The following is a 16,898-nucleotide window of genomic DNA, read 5'->3' on the forward strand; positions in this document are numbered from 1 at the left end:
CGGAGAGTTATTTTCCTCGCCATTATGAACGCGCATCTAACCCACGGGACCGCGCAGTCCGGCACGTTCATGTGACGTGTTCAGTACTACATGAGTTTTACCTTTACCATGGATGCACAATAAGAACGGATTATATGAATACTTTCGTGACGTTTCGCTCTCTCAAAGGTTGGGCCATTTTCTCTTCATGCGCCAATGAGCAACTCTCATAGGAATGAACGAGGCCCCTCCTCGTTCGCTGTATCCAGTTCTTATTATACATCCATGCCACCACTAAGGTTATAATGTAAGTTTAAATGTTATCAAATTAAGTCTTGAAAACACATGACCTTTTCTCTTTGACTCCACTGTCTAATCAAAATGGAAGTGCTCGACGCTTTCTAAATTGTTTTTGATGTTTCTTTCCTCTGAGCCTGTCTACTGACACCCATGGTAACATTGTGTATTCAGAAATGATTTCACTTATTTTCCTTAACCTTAATGCGCGTTCCAGTCAGTGCTACAAGGAGGACGGTACCTCTAAGAACCCAGACTGCCCGGTGTGCAGTAAATCCCTCAACAAGTTGGCCCAGCCGCTTCCCATGGCCCACTGCGCCAACTCCAGACTAGTGTGTAAGATCTCTGGGGAGGTCATGAACGAAAACAACCCCCCGATGATGCTGCCTAATGGATATGTCTATGGTTACAATGTGAGTACATTGCATTTCTATCTAACTACACCCGCCAACAAAATAAGCGTGAAGAACAAAGAGTGCATCTACACATGACAGCTTTTGTCTTGGGGGTGTAGTTGGTTAGAAACAACAAATAGTTCACAAAATAATTTGAATATCTTGAGTTCATTATATGTGGAAAGTGACGGTAGATCTTAAAGTACAGGGATCATGAGATAAAGCTAGTTTGGCCTATAGTAACTCACATCAATTCACCCCATAATAAAAATGCCTTGTTTGCCTCTCACCTGAGTAGCTATTTATCAATTTAAATAGTTTTGGGGTATAAAGAAAGTGTTGGAGTTATCTGACGTAGAGATGTCTGATGTGTTGCTCAAAGTTTGAAAAAAACATTTGAAAAACTGAACAGCAATGTCTCCAATTTCCACAGACATTGTGAACGGTTAGATTTAGGAACTATTTTATTTCCATCCAACTACACCCGCCAACAAAATAAGCGTGAAGAACAAAGCGTGCATCTACTCATGACAGCTTTTGTCTTGGGGGTGTCGTTGGTTAGAAACAACAAATAGTTCACAAAATATTTTGAATATCTTGAGTTCATTATATGTGGAAAGTGACGGTTGTTCAACACCTCAAGCCAAGTGCCATAAAGTTCCATTATATGAATGAGAAGGAAGGTTCCAACACATGAATGGCACTACAGGTATGAGGAAAACATATATTTTTATATTCTGGGTGATCCCTTTTTTAATTGAATAACGGGAGCAAGAAAAGTAATGGATGTTTGTTGTTCTTTCTCATTTGTTTTCTGTCTGCTTCGTATCTCTTTCAGTCCCTTTTGTCCATCCGCCAAGACGACAAAGTGGTGTGTCCCAGAACCAAAGAAGTCTTCAACTTCTCTCAGGCTGAGAAGGTCTACATCATGTGATCACCCAGATAACCCGTCTGAAGATTAACATGATCGCATACATCGTTCATCACCTGGCTTACTCAGAGGGCCACCTGTGGAGCTGTGATCCAGAAACCCCCCCACCCTCCCAGACACACCCGGCATTTGTCACTACCCCCTCCCTCCCCCCGCTCCTCAAAAATGATCATCTCAAGTTCTTCAGTTTCTTTCTTCCTTTTATTTTATCACACAGAAACTGGGATCCTCTCCTTTCAGACTCTGAGAAAGAGGTTGAATGATCTGATTCATTGAAGCACATGGACTATCCACATCGTCATGATCTCAAAGGCCCTCGCTGTGAAATGTACAGAACAAGGACTGAGGGGATGCTAGTTAGACGTTTGATTTTATTACAACAAATAAAAAACCTTGTTGAGGTTATTTTGACTGTGTTTTTTTGTTACTAAAATAACATGTGGCCGGTCTGTGATAACCGGCTATCCATATAAACACATGACTTTTGGGCAAAACAAACATGTCTGCCTCCTGTTCGTGTGGTAGCATCTCGTTCTGTAATGCATGCTGTTGACATCCTTTGTCTTCTAGCCATGTTGTTGGGTGGATTGTTGGGGGGATATATGTTAAATGCCTCTACTAAACTGCCTACTTTCTTTGCATTTCATCCCCCTTGGTTGTGTGAACCGGAGCCTGATTTGGGCCGCTGTAGGCTTCTTTTCAAATGTAAATATTAGATAGGAATTGATCATCCTCGTGTGTAAATTCAGAGGTTTTGGGGACAAGTTACAACGACAAAGATTAACTTTCTACAAAGATTGCTGTGTGAAATGAACAAGTCTTTTTTTGGTGGCGTTTACCTCAAATTGGATGTTCAGTAAGACTTCTCACTTCTGAGGAAGCTTTCATTATTCAACAAACTTGTATACATTGATTACGGTGTATTTACTACCATAATGAAGTTTACACAACATTCAAACAAGACAACCATCTTTGATGTTTTTTTTAAATTGAGCAAATCGTCTTCCTTTTTTGTGTTTGGTTTGCCATTTTTAGTTAATTTCAACAAATGTCTCATTACTTCACCTAACAGAAAAGTGTGTTTCTGTGAACTTAACATATGTATGTTTGTTTAAAGATAAAACCCTAGATGTGTTAAGTTGATTCAACATTTCCCAAATAGTTTTAATTTCATAACTATTTTTCCAACAATAAAGAGACACTGCTGATATTTTTTCTCTATGACTTTAAAAACCTAATGTAGATGACGGATGGATATGTGATCGGACCTAGATGTACACAAATTTGGACTCAAGTGACAACTAATGCACAAATTGTGAAGAATCTACCCGTAAACACCCACATTAAGAAATCCAAAAATGCAGTTTTATGTTGATCAGTCTTTTGGTCAATCATTTCTTCCATTTTTTTTTCTTTCAACAAACCAAAAGTTGCCTCATTTGTGTCCATAAATGATTTGGAAGTGTATCTGTAAACGACACAGACTGTCCTGTGTGTTTGTGTTGGTAGAATAGATAAAGGGATTGTTTCATGAGCAACATGCCTCATAAAGATTTCAGTGAACTTTGTTTTCAGTCCTTCATTATTTTTCTCCTTTGCTCGGTCGGTTCTTAGAGCAGCATTACCATGAACCCTGTTGGGTGTGACGAGATTAACGATTCAATGCATATTTTGTTGACATGGAAATGAAACCAAGTGTTGTGTCTTTCACCTGAAACTTCATCTCCATGATCTGAAGAGGTCAGCAGTCTGTTTTGGTCTAGCAGTGTAAAGCACTCTTACAGATGGTAATTAACTGTAGGGTCGAATCCTTTCTCTGTAACATGGATTTCATGTAAACACATAAGCAAGACAAAAGAACTAGGCACTTAAAATGAGATTTGGCAGTACAAGTGTTCCTTTATATCTGGTAAAACTAAACCTTGACTTTGAATTGAATTGACTAAGAATTGTCTTCCAACATGGGGTTTTTGGGGAGGCGGCAAGCGGTTATCAATTAATTTTCCCGTTATTAAACAATTGATTATAATGTTTAGAAAATTGTGAAAAAAGCTTGCTCATTGTTTCATCTTAAACGTTTATTTTCACCAAACCTCTCAAACCATAAAACTAATCTGAGCAGCTCAAATCAGATAAGCCGGTGGCTGAAACATACTTTTTTTGGCTATATTATATTCATTTTCTACTGGCTCTACTGGTTCAACTAGTTTTTTTAACTCTATTTTTTATGATTTTGAATAGACCTGACTGCAAAAACCCAAGAAATTATCCCATGTTGAATTCGTAGATGTTGCCATAAACCTACTAACATTTAAACATTTAAAGCCAGTTCACTAATAGCCAGTTTGGTTTTGACTTTTCACACTAACCAAGCTAATTACTCAAATTAAGATGTACAATCATAAAGGCACTGGCTCACATTGTACACTTTTTTTCACACGAGATATACCTTTGCATTACATTTTTGGTTGAGAACGTGGCTTTGGTTTAAACTTATGTGCTCATTATAAGCCTTAAACAATATGGAAAATGCCATGACCCCATTCAGAGGCATAATAGCATTTGACTTACTCGGCTGGGGGAGGGGTTCATGTGTTGGACAAATCCGAAGATAATCGGCAGAAATAAAGGCATAAATGTTGCAATTCCAACGCGTATATTTGTGTTGGTTAAGGATATAACTGATACATCATCAAATTAAAAAGTTTAATGGATCAATTTTGAAAACATGTGACACAGAAAGCGTGCTGCGACGACTGTGCACGTCATAAGGCTCAAACGTAGTGTCCTTATATTGTGTGTAGTATTTCATAAATATGTATTTTCATACTTTTATATTTCAATGTGCTTTGGTATGGTGGTTTAGATGTTTTAGACATAGTCTTCTTTTATTTTTTAAACATAACAGCTGCGGTCTTTGTTCCCCCCAAAGAAAGAGTCTTGAACCGGAAGAGGTGTTGCGAGCTGACGTCACACGGCGTCCTGTATAAATACAGCTGCGTTCTTCTCTCGGCATCATCTCGAGTCAGTGCACAGTTTTCTGTAATTCAGCAAGCCGTGAATCCAACGATGACTGACCAGCTTTGCAAACTTTTTGTCGGAGGTCTCAACGTTGACACCGACGACGATGGTCTTCGCAAACACTTCGAGCAGTACGGTTCCCTCACCGACTGCGTGGTGGTGGTGAACAAGCAGCTGCAGCGGTCCCGTTGTTTCGGCTTTGTGACCTACTCGACACCCGAGGAGGCCGACGCAGCAATGGCGGCAAGGCCTCACACAGTGGACGGAAGCGGCGTGGAGGTTAAGAGGGCCGTGGCGAGAGAAGACGCGAACAAACCAGAGGCCCTCGCCAAGGTTAAGAAAATATTCGTCGGTGGATTGAAAGACGACATCGAGGAGGAACACCTGACCGAGCATTTCTCCCAGTACGGTGAAATCGAGAAGGCCGAAGTCATCTCGGAGAAGGAGACAGGCAAGAAGAGGGGCTTCGGCTTTGTTTACTTCAACGACCACGATGCCGCAGACAAAGCAGTGGTGGTGAAATTCCACACCATCAATGGACACAAGGTTGAGGTGAAGAAAGCCCTGACCAAGCAGGAGATGCAGGCGTCCGGCAGGAGCGGGATGCAGCCGAGGGGCAGAGGGGGCCGAGGCATGCGGGGAAATCAAAATGGCTACGGCGCCAGAGACTACAGCGGAAACTACAACTACGGAAATGGCGGAGGCTATGGCGGCGGCGGAGGATACGGAGGGGGCGGCTATGGTGGTGGGCCATATGGGGGTGGTGGTGGTTATGGAGAACAGGCTGGTGGCTATGGAGGTGGAAACGGCTACAACGAGTTCGGCAGCGGGTATGGTCAGCATTCTTCCGGCTACGGGCCCATGAAAGGGCCACCTTTCGGCGGGCAGCAGAGGAGCGCGGCTCCCTACACCAGAGGAGGCGGAGGAGGAGGGGGAGGCGGCGGTGGATACCCACGAGGGGGCTACGGAGGCGGCGGATACTAATCCAACCACCCCATCCACTGCCATCAATTACCTCCAGGATTTGGACACCAAAATCAAATTCGTGAAATGCCGTGAATCCAACAATGGCACACGGACACAGAGACCCCATAATCACCAGACCTCCCAACCCCCAACAGGTAGGAAGGTCACTTCCCAGAAAACCTGATAATAACGAGCAGCTGTTGCCGTTCAACTAGGACATGTTAATGAAGAATAAACATACAGCGATCCCTTTTTTTATTATGTACCCACGCGAATGCGTGTAGTTGTCGTTTAGAGTTGAATATTATTTTTTATTTGCGATATTCGTTGTTTTGCAAATTCCGATGTAGGATTGTTTTCCTGATTATCCTTATATTTGCATTTTAAAGCAATTCGATTTATGTTGTGGAGTTCACTTTTCAATGTACGAGGATGAGAAGGCATGTCTTGTGGTTCTGGATTTCATAGTTTGTCATACTGAAAATTACATCCAACTTGTATGAATTTATTACTTTGGCCATTCAGCAAAAGGCGGGAACGTGATACTGCAGGATCCAGTTTTTGTTTCCTCCCACTGTACTCAAACTCTCCTCACAAATAGTCATAGTTTCAGTCTAAATATTGTTCATTTTTCATTTACCTGTAGCAATATCTAATGTATATTGTATACTTTCATGTCTGGAGAACAAAACCTACTGTTAAAAAACTTTGGTATGCTTATGTATGTTCATTTTAAATAAAACGTTATACCACTTAGCTTAGTTTACTTTACTTATTATTTAACCAGGCTTCCTCAAGTTTATTTACAGGTTGTTAAAGGAACATCATCTTGATCCTTTAGTTACATGGCATCTACTGTAACAGTTTTTCCCTTACTCTCAGGTGGGTAAATGGTTAAAGAATATGTAGTCTACCCACAGCCAATGCATGTAGGCTCTGTAGGGTTTGACCTTTTTTTTTTATTACATTAAATTATGTGTTTTTTTTTTAGACCTTGCTAATGACTCTTATTTTTTACATTTTCCTTTTACACATTTGACTACATATCAATTTGTGGACATGAGGGCTCTGATATTGAATAACTATTCCTACTTCCTATTAGGTGTTCTTACTCGTATTCCAGTATGCTTTCCCAGCCATATAGCCGTAGCAGTTTGTTTGTAGGCTACATCAGGACCCTGTTGATTACCTGGGGTCGATTGTGATAGGAGTCTGAAATATCTCTTTAGGATATCCACATCCAGCAAACTAGGTATGTAAATCAACCTGTCTTCACTCTGTGTTGGTCAACCATGTATGGAATATCAACTATAAGATGGCTCACAAGTGTGCCATTATTTAAAATCCTATTAAACAACTTAAGTTACAATTTATACACAACTCAATGCGTCTTCATATAGCTAATCTTGTATTGAAAAAAAAAATGGGGGTGGGGTTACTTAATTTGGTCTTAAATTATCTTTAAGTGGGTGGAAGGGGACCCAAATGTTGTTCCACCATTAAAATAGACAACGGAACAAGTACATTGGTGTCTCTTCCAGAAAACTCTGCAAAGCCCAGTATCTCACTCTCTTTCTCTCCCATCTTCTCCAGGTTGCTACGGTAACCTGGGCATGAGGCGTCACCCCGAAAAACACTTGGGGTGTGTGTCTCCCCGCCGACGGGCAACTGGAGAGCGCTTGTGCCCTTTCCCCCTCAGGTGATGTCAGTTTTCACAAAGGATTCCTCAATGTGGTCTAAATGCATAGGAGTCTGACCATGGGTTTTTATTCTGAACGGTTTTATTGACTATTTGGTGCATTATGTTTGGGAGACATTTGATACCACAGTGCCCCGGTGCAGTGTAAGCGTTATTTCCCAACAACGAGCAAATGCGATTTTATTCCAGATTTTAATCTCTTTTTTTTTTAGGATGTGAATACTTTATGTGCTGCAATAAATAAGTTTCAAAAAATATATTTTCTTCTATTCATTATGACTTCTCAGATTTATTTTAGGACTGCTTACACGAGTTAATGCTGACCAGGAAGAGACCATTTGCACTTGGGTACTGTGGATTTCAAAAATAAAACTTTTATTGATTAATAGTTTGTCTTGTGTTTTCAATAAGTTAAAACGTTTTTTGTTATTACATCTGGTACAAATTAAGTGTCATTGTGCCAAAATTCCTTGAAAGCTTGAAAATGAGGTGATCAAAAGCCACATGCGTGAACAGCCCCACGTGTTTCTTGCGTAATCAGGAAGTAGAGGCCATGTTCTGCAAGATACGGGACGTATATTTTACAAGAACTTCCTGTTTGGGCTGTTGGACAACTATCATAAACTGGGTTATGTTAGGCTCATTGCTCAACCTCATTAGGGTTCACATTTTTCAAATTGATAAACATATACCCTTTCTGAAGGTCTAGTGCCTGAAGTGGTTTGAGCAGTAAATAATGAAAATGATAGTTCACATCTGATATTAATACTGTACGGTTCTGTTCAGAGGATGGTGAATTTTCCTTAATTACAATGCACTTCAGCGTTTGAAGACAATTCTTGTTATGGTTGGTAATGCGTGAGTTTTAAATGGTTTTATCTGAATTTTACTGGAAAGATTCATATTTGAAGTGCCCTCACACATGAAGACAGAAATTAGACTTTGGAAAATAAGCTCAAGTAAGCATAAGAGCTCAACAATAATCTCTTGATGAACAAACAATACATCTGACAAAGTCTTTGATTTAACTCCAACAGCTGAAGTCGGAACATTAAACTGACAGTTTAAGACTTAGCTGGATGAACTTAATCGAACAATTAACGTAATTAACATAAGAGGTAATTACAGACGTAATTCCTCAGTCAACATTGGAGGAAAGGGTCTTGTCTGATGTACTGTGGCGATTCAGGGAGTCTAGTGTCACCATAACTTGTTGGTTTAAATGCGTGATTAATCCTATGTTATAGTGGGAATGTACATTTTACTTTTGTTCTTTTATAGGATAATGGTGGTTAAGGATTTCTGATCATCCCATAGGAGAGGAACCATCTGTTATGTCAGCCGTGCTTTTTATGATTCTACAATAAATTATATATTTTTATACACCACTTGTTATGTTACTTATTTACATCCAGGATAATTTGGTTGCATGTCCCTGCGTGATCCCAGTCAACAAGGTTCAAAATCAGCAGACGAGGCCAACAATCTGGTTGGTCGTTATACTCAACTTACATTCAGACAGGATTTGGATTACCTATTCAATGCTGAACATTTTCGGTGCTGGTATAAGTGACACACTCAGCTTCACAGTTCTCGCTTTTTGAGTGACAAAGGATTTATAAAGATACTTTTTGTGTGTCAGATCCATGTTAGGGCTGTCCAAGAATCTGGCCATGTTATGAATCGTGATACAGGGGGTTTATTTAATTTTTTAAACTTTCATCGTAAATACTTTTTTAGATCAACCGGAACAATGGGATTAGTGTTTATCACAGTCTGTATAAATCTGATTTCAGATAAGAACTTTTTATTTTGCAAACACCTTGGGTAAAGCTATAAAACTGAGTGGCAATGTCACATGCAACTTTATAGACAAATAAACGAATAAGAAGTGCAAAAGTGTTGCACACATAAACTAAAAGTTTTTTGAGAATCAAAACAATATCACATCAGTTGTGTTTTTTAACAGCAGCTTTAATATGCATATTTCCACAAATATATTTTTGCTATTTAAAATGATTTTTCATGTTAATAAACACTAGAAATTCCACATACAGGGTTGGTCACCAAGTGGCATTGTGTGTACCCTTAAGGTCCAACCCATTTATTTAGGGGTAATTACAAGCAAAAGTAGACTAAACCCTGCATTTGTTTTTATCCATGTTTACCAGTTTGCCCCATTGGCTCACCTGAAGGTCAGTGGAGTAGTGTGTCATCATTGGCAGGATTGGGTATCAAGTGCATTTGCACAGGACAAACATAACCTATACGAACTTCACCCTTTGCAAGCTATGCAAGCTATGCAAGCCGCCTTTGAGGCACAACACAGGCCAACAATGACCCGTATTGACGAGTGTTTCTTTTGCTATATTTTTGGAGATCAATATATTTAATAGTTTTGTATTCCTAGTCTTCATTCAATATCTTGTTATAAATCATTATATGCATTCTCCCTTTCTTAATTTATGAACTAAAATATTTACAGTGTTATCACATCAAGTTTACACACATGGGTCGAAAATGACGTGTGATAAAAATGTAAAAAATACTTTGGGTTTCTCCTTCACACTGTTGTCCTCCACTGTCATCATGCATGGTGCTCAAGAGGACAACAGCCTAACCCCACCTTTGGCACAGCTCATGTTGCCACTGAATCAAAATTCTGAGTTATGCATGTCCTTCGATTTGGAGGGTCAAGTAATGTTCATATATTATGTACAGTTATCTTTCACAACATGTGTTCCTAAGTAAAATGAGACATAAGTTAATCACATGTGCAAAAGCAGCCTGTTGAGGTGATGCATGTGAGTGTTGTCCACCATAAACATGTTCCTAACTGCAAACATAAATACAAAAGTATTATTATAGTATGTCTTTTAATTATGTTATCACACTTGGCATACATGGTTAATTTTTGACCAATGTGTGTAAACCTGATGTAAAAATAAAAAACTATTTCAGTTTATAAATTAAAGAAAGGGAGAATGAAAATAATTATTTGTTGTAATCAAAGACAAGATATTTAATGAATACTTTGAATATTAATGACCAAATATATAGGTTTTAAAAGATATAGCAAATAAACACTCAGCATGCAATTAATAACCTACTAATAGGAAACTAATACGGGTCATTTCGGACCCAGGTGTAGAAATATAAAACTCCTTAGAAGGAGGGTAGTGATACATACATTATTGTTATTCAAAAAGTAAGAAAGGAAAAATAAAAATAACATTGTTATTAATACCTGGAATCCTGAATGATTGAAGTAATTTATTGCAAAGCTATTTACAATTCAAACTCACTTCCGACCCATGTTGTTTATCAAAGGGTTAAAACCCCCTCTCCAGAGCCTATAGGAAGTCAATCTACACATAGTACCTTGTATGTTTGGATAGTTCAAATTGCTAATCATTTACATCAAAGATAAGAAACTGAGCATAGCTGTAATCAGAGGTGGGACATAACTTAGTACATTTAGTCAACTACTGTACTTAAGTGCAACTTTGAGATACTTGTACTTAACTTGAGTATTTCCATTGTATGCTACGTTGTGCATCTACTTCACTAAAAGCACACTAAATTGTGTAGTTTTACTCCACTACATTTATTTAATATATTTAGTTACTTTGCAGATTTGGATTAATGAGGTGTAATATAGAACACTTAAATGACACACCTGGAGTAAATTCACGAGCTTCTCTGCAGCGTACAAAGGAATCTAAAACTAGCCGCACATTTACCTGCTTTGATAACACTTTCATTAATCAATAATCAGTATTATCATATTCTGAAATGCGCCAATCGGCTTAGTGAGTTTCTTTTGGTACTTTAAGTATATTTAGGTACTTTTTACTTTTACTTGAGTAACATTTTGAATGCGGGACCTTTACTTGTAACAGAGTATTCCTCCTGCACTTGTACTTCTACGTTTACTCAAGCACAAGTTCTGAGTACTCCTCCCACCTCTGGCTCTCATTTTTAAATACATTTGAAACAAATAAGATAAAAGCATATGGGTTTTTTGAAAGTTGGAAGTTATATGGCAAAAACTGCAGGGAGAACTGTTGCAGCTATTGCTGAAAACAGGCTTGCTGCAGCATGTATTCAAATTCTTTTAAACTACTTTGAAGAAACTCTTCATTTACTTTTTCCAGCAGCATGGGGGGAGGGGGTTGAGAAGTTTCACTCTCCGTAAAAAGACTGACTTCAGCTATCCTAAACTGTACACCAAGGCAAAAAATAACCCAAGCGGGTCAGCGCTAAAAACAACTTTAATGTGTTATTTTGATCAGTGCGTTGTTGATCCCTTGATTATATTTTACTGTTGGATCTAGACCAGTGTGACTGGTTCCCCCTGTAGGATAAATAATAAGTGGCAAGAGGAAGTTACGTGAGGGCACTGTGAACTTTTCCATTGCCCTTCCCTCCACCGAGCTCTTTCTGAGGTGTCTTCTATTTTCCCCCCCTGTCAAGGTTAAGGCTTGATTTTTCCTAATTAAGGTAAAGAGAGTGTTGTATTAAGCTGTACAAGCTGTAAAGCCCCTTGAGGCAAATGTGTGATATCAAAATATTTAAATAAGACAGGCTTGCCTTCTCAAAACTAATGTAACTGTTGGTCGAAAAGGAAATTACAGCATCTCACTACCTACAATTCTGAGATGTCAAGCATTGATAAGTTAACTTTATTTAACCCATATATACTATAAATGTTGTTTGGATACGCTTCAAATTGCATTTAATTATTAATGAATTTGTGAAAATATTACATTGTTTCTTATTTGTAAGTAAGATCGTTATTTAAAGAATGATAAAAATGCATGATCGTTATATCAATGCTATGTAGGGTGTTTCTTTCTTAATTTGTAAATTAGATTAAATAATAGGGAAACATCTTTATTAATGTGCTTTGCAACTGTAGACATTGAATTACCACAAAGGTTGAAATCCCCGCTTCCTTCTCTCCCCAGCAATTCAAACCTAAGACTTCCCACACCACCTGAAGGCAGCATCGACGCGTTTGGCCCTGTCAGCCAATGAGAGCGGTGATTTGTTCGAGATAACCAATCAGCGACGGATACGTCTTACGGAGGCGAGTGAGTAAGACGGCCCGCCCTTACGTTGTTTCATTGAAGAAGAAGAGGGACGGTCTTTCACAACACCATCCTCACAAGAAATTCAGTCATGACGGCTAAACTTTGCAAGCTTTTTGTCGGGGGACTGAATGTGGAGACCACGGAGGATGGGGTCCGCACGTATTTCGAGCAGTTCGGCGCTTTGACTGACTGCGTGGTGGTGATGAACCCGCAGATCGGCCGGTCCCGCTGCTTCGGCTTCATCACCTACTCGACACCGGAGGAGGCCGACGCAGCAATGGCGGCTAAGCCACATGTCGTCGAAGGCCATGAGGTGGATTTGAAAAGAGCCATAGCCCGAGAGGATGCAAACAACCCAGATATCCTCGCCAACGTGAAGAAGATCTTTGTTGGCGGTGTGAAAGACCACATCGAGGCGGACCACCTCACCGAGTACTTCTCGCAGTTCGGCGTGGTGGAGAAGGCCGAGATCATATCCGACAAGCAGACCGGCAGGAAGCGGGGATTCGGCTTTGTCTACTTTGACGACACCGACTCCGCCACTAAAGCTGTGCTGACCAAGTTCCACACCATCAGCGGAAACAAGGTGGAGGTGAAGAAAGCTCTCACCAAGCAGGAAATGTCCACAGGGAGCCGCGGGAGAGGCCGAGGCCGGGGGATGCAGCCCTATGGCGGCGGAAGAGGAGGAGGTGGAGGCTACGAAGGCGGCGGCTACGGCAGCAACTACGAGGGAGGTTACGGCGGTGGCGGCTATGGTGGCGGTTACAACGGAGGTGGCGGTGGGGGATATGGAGGGTATGGTGGAGGATACGAGGAGGCAGGATACGACCAGCAGCAGATGGGGGGTGGGTACAGCAATGGTGACTTTGGCGATGGCTATGGACAGCAGCACTCAAGTTATGGTGCAGTGAAGGCGGTCAACTATTCCTACAGGAGCCCGGCTCCGTACAACAGAGGCACCGGCGGAGGAGGCTACGGCCGGGGGGCAGGAGGTGGAGGTGGTGGTGGATACGCCGGCTATTAAAGCCCCCCACAAGTTTTGTGATCATGGGGAAATTTCAGATTACAGCGAACTTGAATTTACATGCACACACACTGGGTGAGGGGGTCTTGTTGAGATCCTTTAAGCGAGCAGTACCCATCACCCCCCACAGGAATGAATGACACTGTCCTCTGGATCCCCCCACCCGGACCCCATCTGTCCCTCTTATTCCACACATAATGGACTTTACTACTAAGAATTGTGAATTGTTGAACTGTACTTTTTGTTATGTTTTTGGGGAAAGACTTGATTTGAACCATTTGTAAAGCCGTATTCAATGTCAGTCACTGCTTCTCAACTCAGAATTGAGTTTGTATGTAACCAGCCACACGTGTCTGTTATTTTTGCATCATGAACTCAGGGTTTTAGGTAATGTTGATGGCAGTGTCGGCAGCATGGGGACTCCATTGCTTGGGTTTTTTTTATCTTAAACACTCGTGACAAAGTATTTTTGGGAGAAATGTCACGGATTGTTATGTGTATAAATTACTTTTTTCCACCCGTCCCATTACAGGCTTTTGTTTAGATTAAAACTGTTTTGAAATCCATGTGTTCAGTTCACCCTATGTTTGATTCTGCTTTTATTAAAGTTTTTAATGTTTTGAAACTCATTTACTCTTGCAGTCTTAATTGTGTGGGCTACTCAATAATCAATGTAAGTTAGCCTTGTGGTAGCACTGTATAGGCTTAACTTAAATGAAATATGCTTTTGTAAAGTTAGAAATGATTTCACATGGTGTCCACCAGGAGGGCGTATTGCCTGTAAAGTCATGCATTTTCAAATCATCGGCCATTTTATACCGGCTGGATCACTTGGAAGCATAGTGTGCTGCACTTGAACTGATATGGTCCTCTGGTGGCAGATTTTGTATTTTATTTTATGGATTTGCACGGCAACATTTTTCATAAAAGTAACCTAACTATAGAAAAACCGTAATCCCATTAAATGTCCTTTTCAAATATACATATTTTTTATAAATATTTTCCTAATGGGATCATTTTAACATGTTTCAGTAAAGTTGAAAACCATTGAACAAGGAACTCCTATATCCTACTTTTTATATGTCATCCATTAAGATTAGTTATGGTATTTTGCTTTCCAACTGCAATTCATGAATTAAATCAGGAGCTGTCATGCTTAGTGGCAGAGTAAAGGTTAACCTCTTTCTCGGCCTCTTCCTGCAGAAAATAATCCTTTTGATGATGCACAAAATGGGTGGTGCATAAAAACTGAATGCTTCTTCTCCATGTTAAATGTTGAGTAGCTCTGATGGTAAGTGCTCCTGCAGACGGCCTGAGAGATCTGGTAATTCACTATGAAGCACAACGCTTTTTCTAACCAACAATATTTTGTATTCGCCACATAGGACACCAATAGATTATTGTGTTCCACCTCGATGAGTTTTAATTTAAGCTGAGAATTCAAATAAACCCAATATCTTATAAAAATCCATTAAGAATAACCAGTATGCCTTGTATGTATAAAACCTGAGATTTGAAGCTCATAAATTACATCTTTACTAGAGAAATGTGTTATGTGAACAAAATATAAAACCTCTCTTCAAGACATAGCCATAGATGATCTAATAATGCCAGCTGAAATTGATATTGCATATCAGTGTTGCGCATTTCCACCACAAATTACCTCAAATCATTGAATGAATCCAATTGAGTGCAATGAATATTTGTCTTTTGCTCCATGGGATCTGAAGCTTATTGTTGTCCAGCTGGTAATTCAGCCTTGTCAGTGATAGTCACAACGTCTCCTATTTAAATAAACACATAACAAACAGCTAAGGGCAAGGACAGATAAAGATGTATGGGGACAGACACAACTGTTATGTGCACGTGAAAAATAGGTTGATATAATTATATCAAAAGCACCAGTGACTTCCAACATAACTAAGATGTCAATATACAAGTAAATTGTTTCTGCAATCTGTGAACAATAAAAATAGTTGAAAAAAGACTTAATGGGTGGATATGATTGTGTGTTCAGTTACAGCATCATTGTATGTTTTGTTTGGGATTGGACTGTTTGTAGAGGTTTAAAGAAATAATTAGGATTGAGGAATGTCATTTTTTTATTTTACTGTTTTGTTTGTTGACCAAATCGATTACTTTAGAAACGACTACGCCAAATACTTGTTTTTACTACAGTCCCCCTTTCATTTGGAAGCTTTCCGTCAAGTTCTACACAGTGCAAGGAGAAACAACACAGTCTCTGTTTCTCTCTCAAACAGATTAGAGGTTTTTGATTTTGAAGCTCTTCTCAAGTGAGATAATGCACACATTTAAAGGTCCCCCATTATACAGTTTTTCATCAATATATTATAGGTCTCAGATATATACAAAACAGGTCTCTGAAGTGTTTTGCTCGAAATACCAAACAGATCATTGCAGCATCCCATAATCCCCTCTGTTTCAGCCCTGTTTCCAAAGTGCTGATTCTCTGTCTGTTAATGTTTAGATGAAAATAAGGAGCCACTCCCCACGCCCGTCTGAGAGATATTTGCTTAAAAAGAACACAACGGTGCTCTAGGAGGAGATTCAGGTGATAAACTGTGGGAGGGGGTTACCTTGGTTGGTGATTGGCTAATGGTCACACAAGCCAAAAAATCGTTATGACATCACAAACTGGCCAAAATCTGATCAGCTCATTTTCAGACAGATTTTTATATAAATGGATCAGGACAAAAAGAGAGAATCTTTTTTTCCTGAAACTTTCAGAGTCTCTTTACACAGAGGGGAGGGGACACATGCTGATGTATACAAGACATGAACAAGTGGATTTTGCATACAATGTGACCTTTAACAAGCAGCACAATACACACTGGGATAAATCAACCTGGATTGAAGCCATCACCTTCTGTCTCAAAGACAACAGCTCTTCCTACAGGCTGTTGTTCAGAAATGAAGTCATAGCCGGAATGTCCCAATCGAGATAACAGTTGTGTTGTAAGTATAGAGGGTTTTTTTAAATGGGGAAAAAAAACTGAAGTTTGGTAAAGTTAGAAAGGTACCAAGGCTTATTTCCATTAAAATAACAATTACAATAGTGTTTAAAATGGGGCCATAGATTTCTGTTTGCTGCTTTAAGAAAGAAACATACACAAAGGTACAATATTTTTATTTTCATTTAATGTCCTTTATTATCTTTGTGAGTCTTCATGTTTTGAGAGATTTTGTTAGCCTAAAGAGGACAGCCCCCATCTCCGAGGGACAACACAAATAATGGATGGTTCGAATCCCCAGACTGGAAGGACATTTTGGGCTGTATATACAACAAAATCAGTTTGGCCAGAAAACATAATAAAAAAAGAAAGAAAAGCTGCTTAAACAAAATTCACAAAAATTAAGCAAATGCAATACAAAAAAAAATCCTTGACGCAAAAGCCTTTACACCTTAAACAGATTAATGTAGTTATCGTAAAGGAAGTGTTAGGAGATGTTTGAAGTGATTTTGGTAGAA

At 39.5% G+C, this 16,898-nt stretch overlaps 3 protein-coding genes across 5 annotated transcripts; all 3 read left to right on the top strand.

Annotated features, from left to right (window-relative positions):
* The first annotated feature begins 230 nt into the window (after positions 1-230).
* On the top strand, positions 231-3,169 carry LOC104954097 (macrophage erythroblast attacher-like). Its single transcript, XM_010781148.1, has 2 exons — positions 231-689; positions 1,510-3,169. The coding sequence occupies exons 1-2, from the start codon at positions 453-455 to the stop codon at positions 1,603-1,605; spliced, it is 333 nt and encodes a 110-aa protein (XP_010779450.1). The 5' UTR covers positions 231-452; the 3' UTR covers positions 1,606-3,169.
* Positions 3,170-4,597: 1,428 nt separating this feature from the next.
* LOC104954099 (heterogeneous nuclear ribonucleoprotein A0-like) lies at positions 4,598-8,673 on the top strand. 3 transcript variants are annotated; one of them, XM_010781151.1, is made up of 3 exons: positions 4,598-5,744; positions 6,692-6,841; positions 7,183-8,673. In XM_010781151.1, the coding sequence occupies exon 1, from the start codon at positions 4,672-4,674 to the stop codon at positions 5,605-5,607; it is 936 nt and encodes a 311-aa protein (XP_010779453.1). In that variant the 5' UTR covers positions 4,598-4,671; the 3' UTR covers positions 5,608-5,744; positions 6,692-6,841; positions 7,183-8,673. The 3 variants fall into 3 exon arrangements, with proteins under 3 accessions (XP_010779453.1, XP_010779454.1, XP_010779452.1); XM_010781152.1 differs by lacking the exon at positions 6,692-6,841 and having other exon boundaries at positions 7,183-7,288; positions 8,570-8,673; XM_010781150.1 differs by lacking the exon at positions 6,692-6,841.
* On the top strand, positions 7,199-14,037 carry LOC104954098 (heterogeneous nuclear ribonucleoprotein A0-like). The gene is made up of 2 exons (XM_010781149.1): positions 7,199-7,288; positions 12,259-14,037. The coding sequence occupies exon 2, from the start codon at positions 12,473-12,475 to the stop codon at positions 13,406-13,408; it is 936 nt and encodes a 311-aa protein (XP_010779451.1). The 5' UTR covers positions 7,199-7,288; positions 12,259-12,472; the 3' UTR covers positions 13,409-14,037.
* The last annotated feature ends 2,861 nt before the right edge of the window (positions 14,038-16,898 follow it).

Source organism: Notothenia coriiceps, unplaced genomic scaffold (genome assembly GCF_000735185.1).
Source record: "Notothenia coriiceps isolate Sejong01 unplaced genomic scaffold, NC01 NC01_scaffold00022837, whole genome shotgun sequence".
NCBI lineage: Eukaryota > Metazoa > Chordata > Actinopteri > Perciformes > Nototheniidae > Notothenia > Notothenia coriiceps.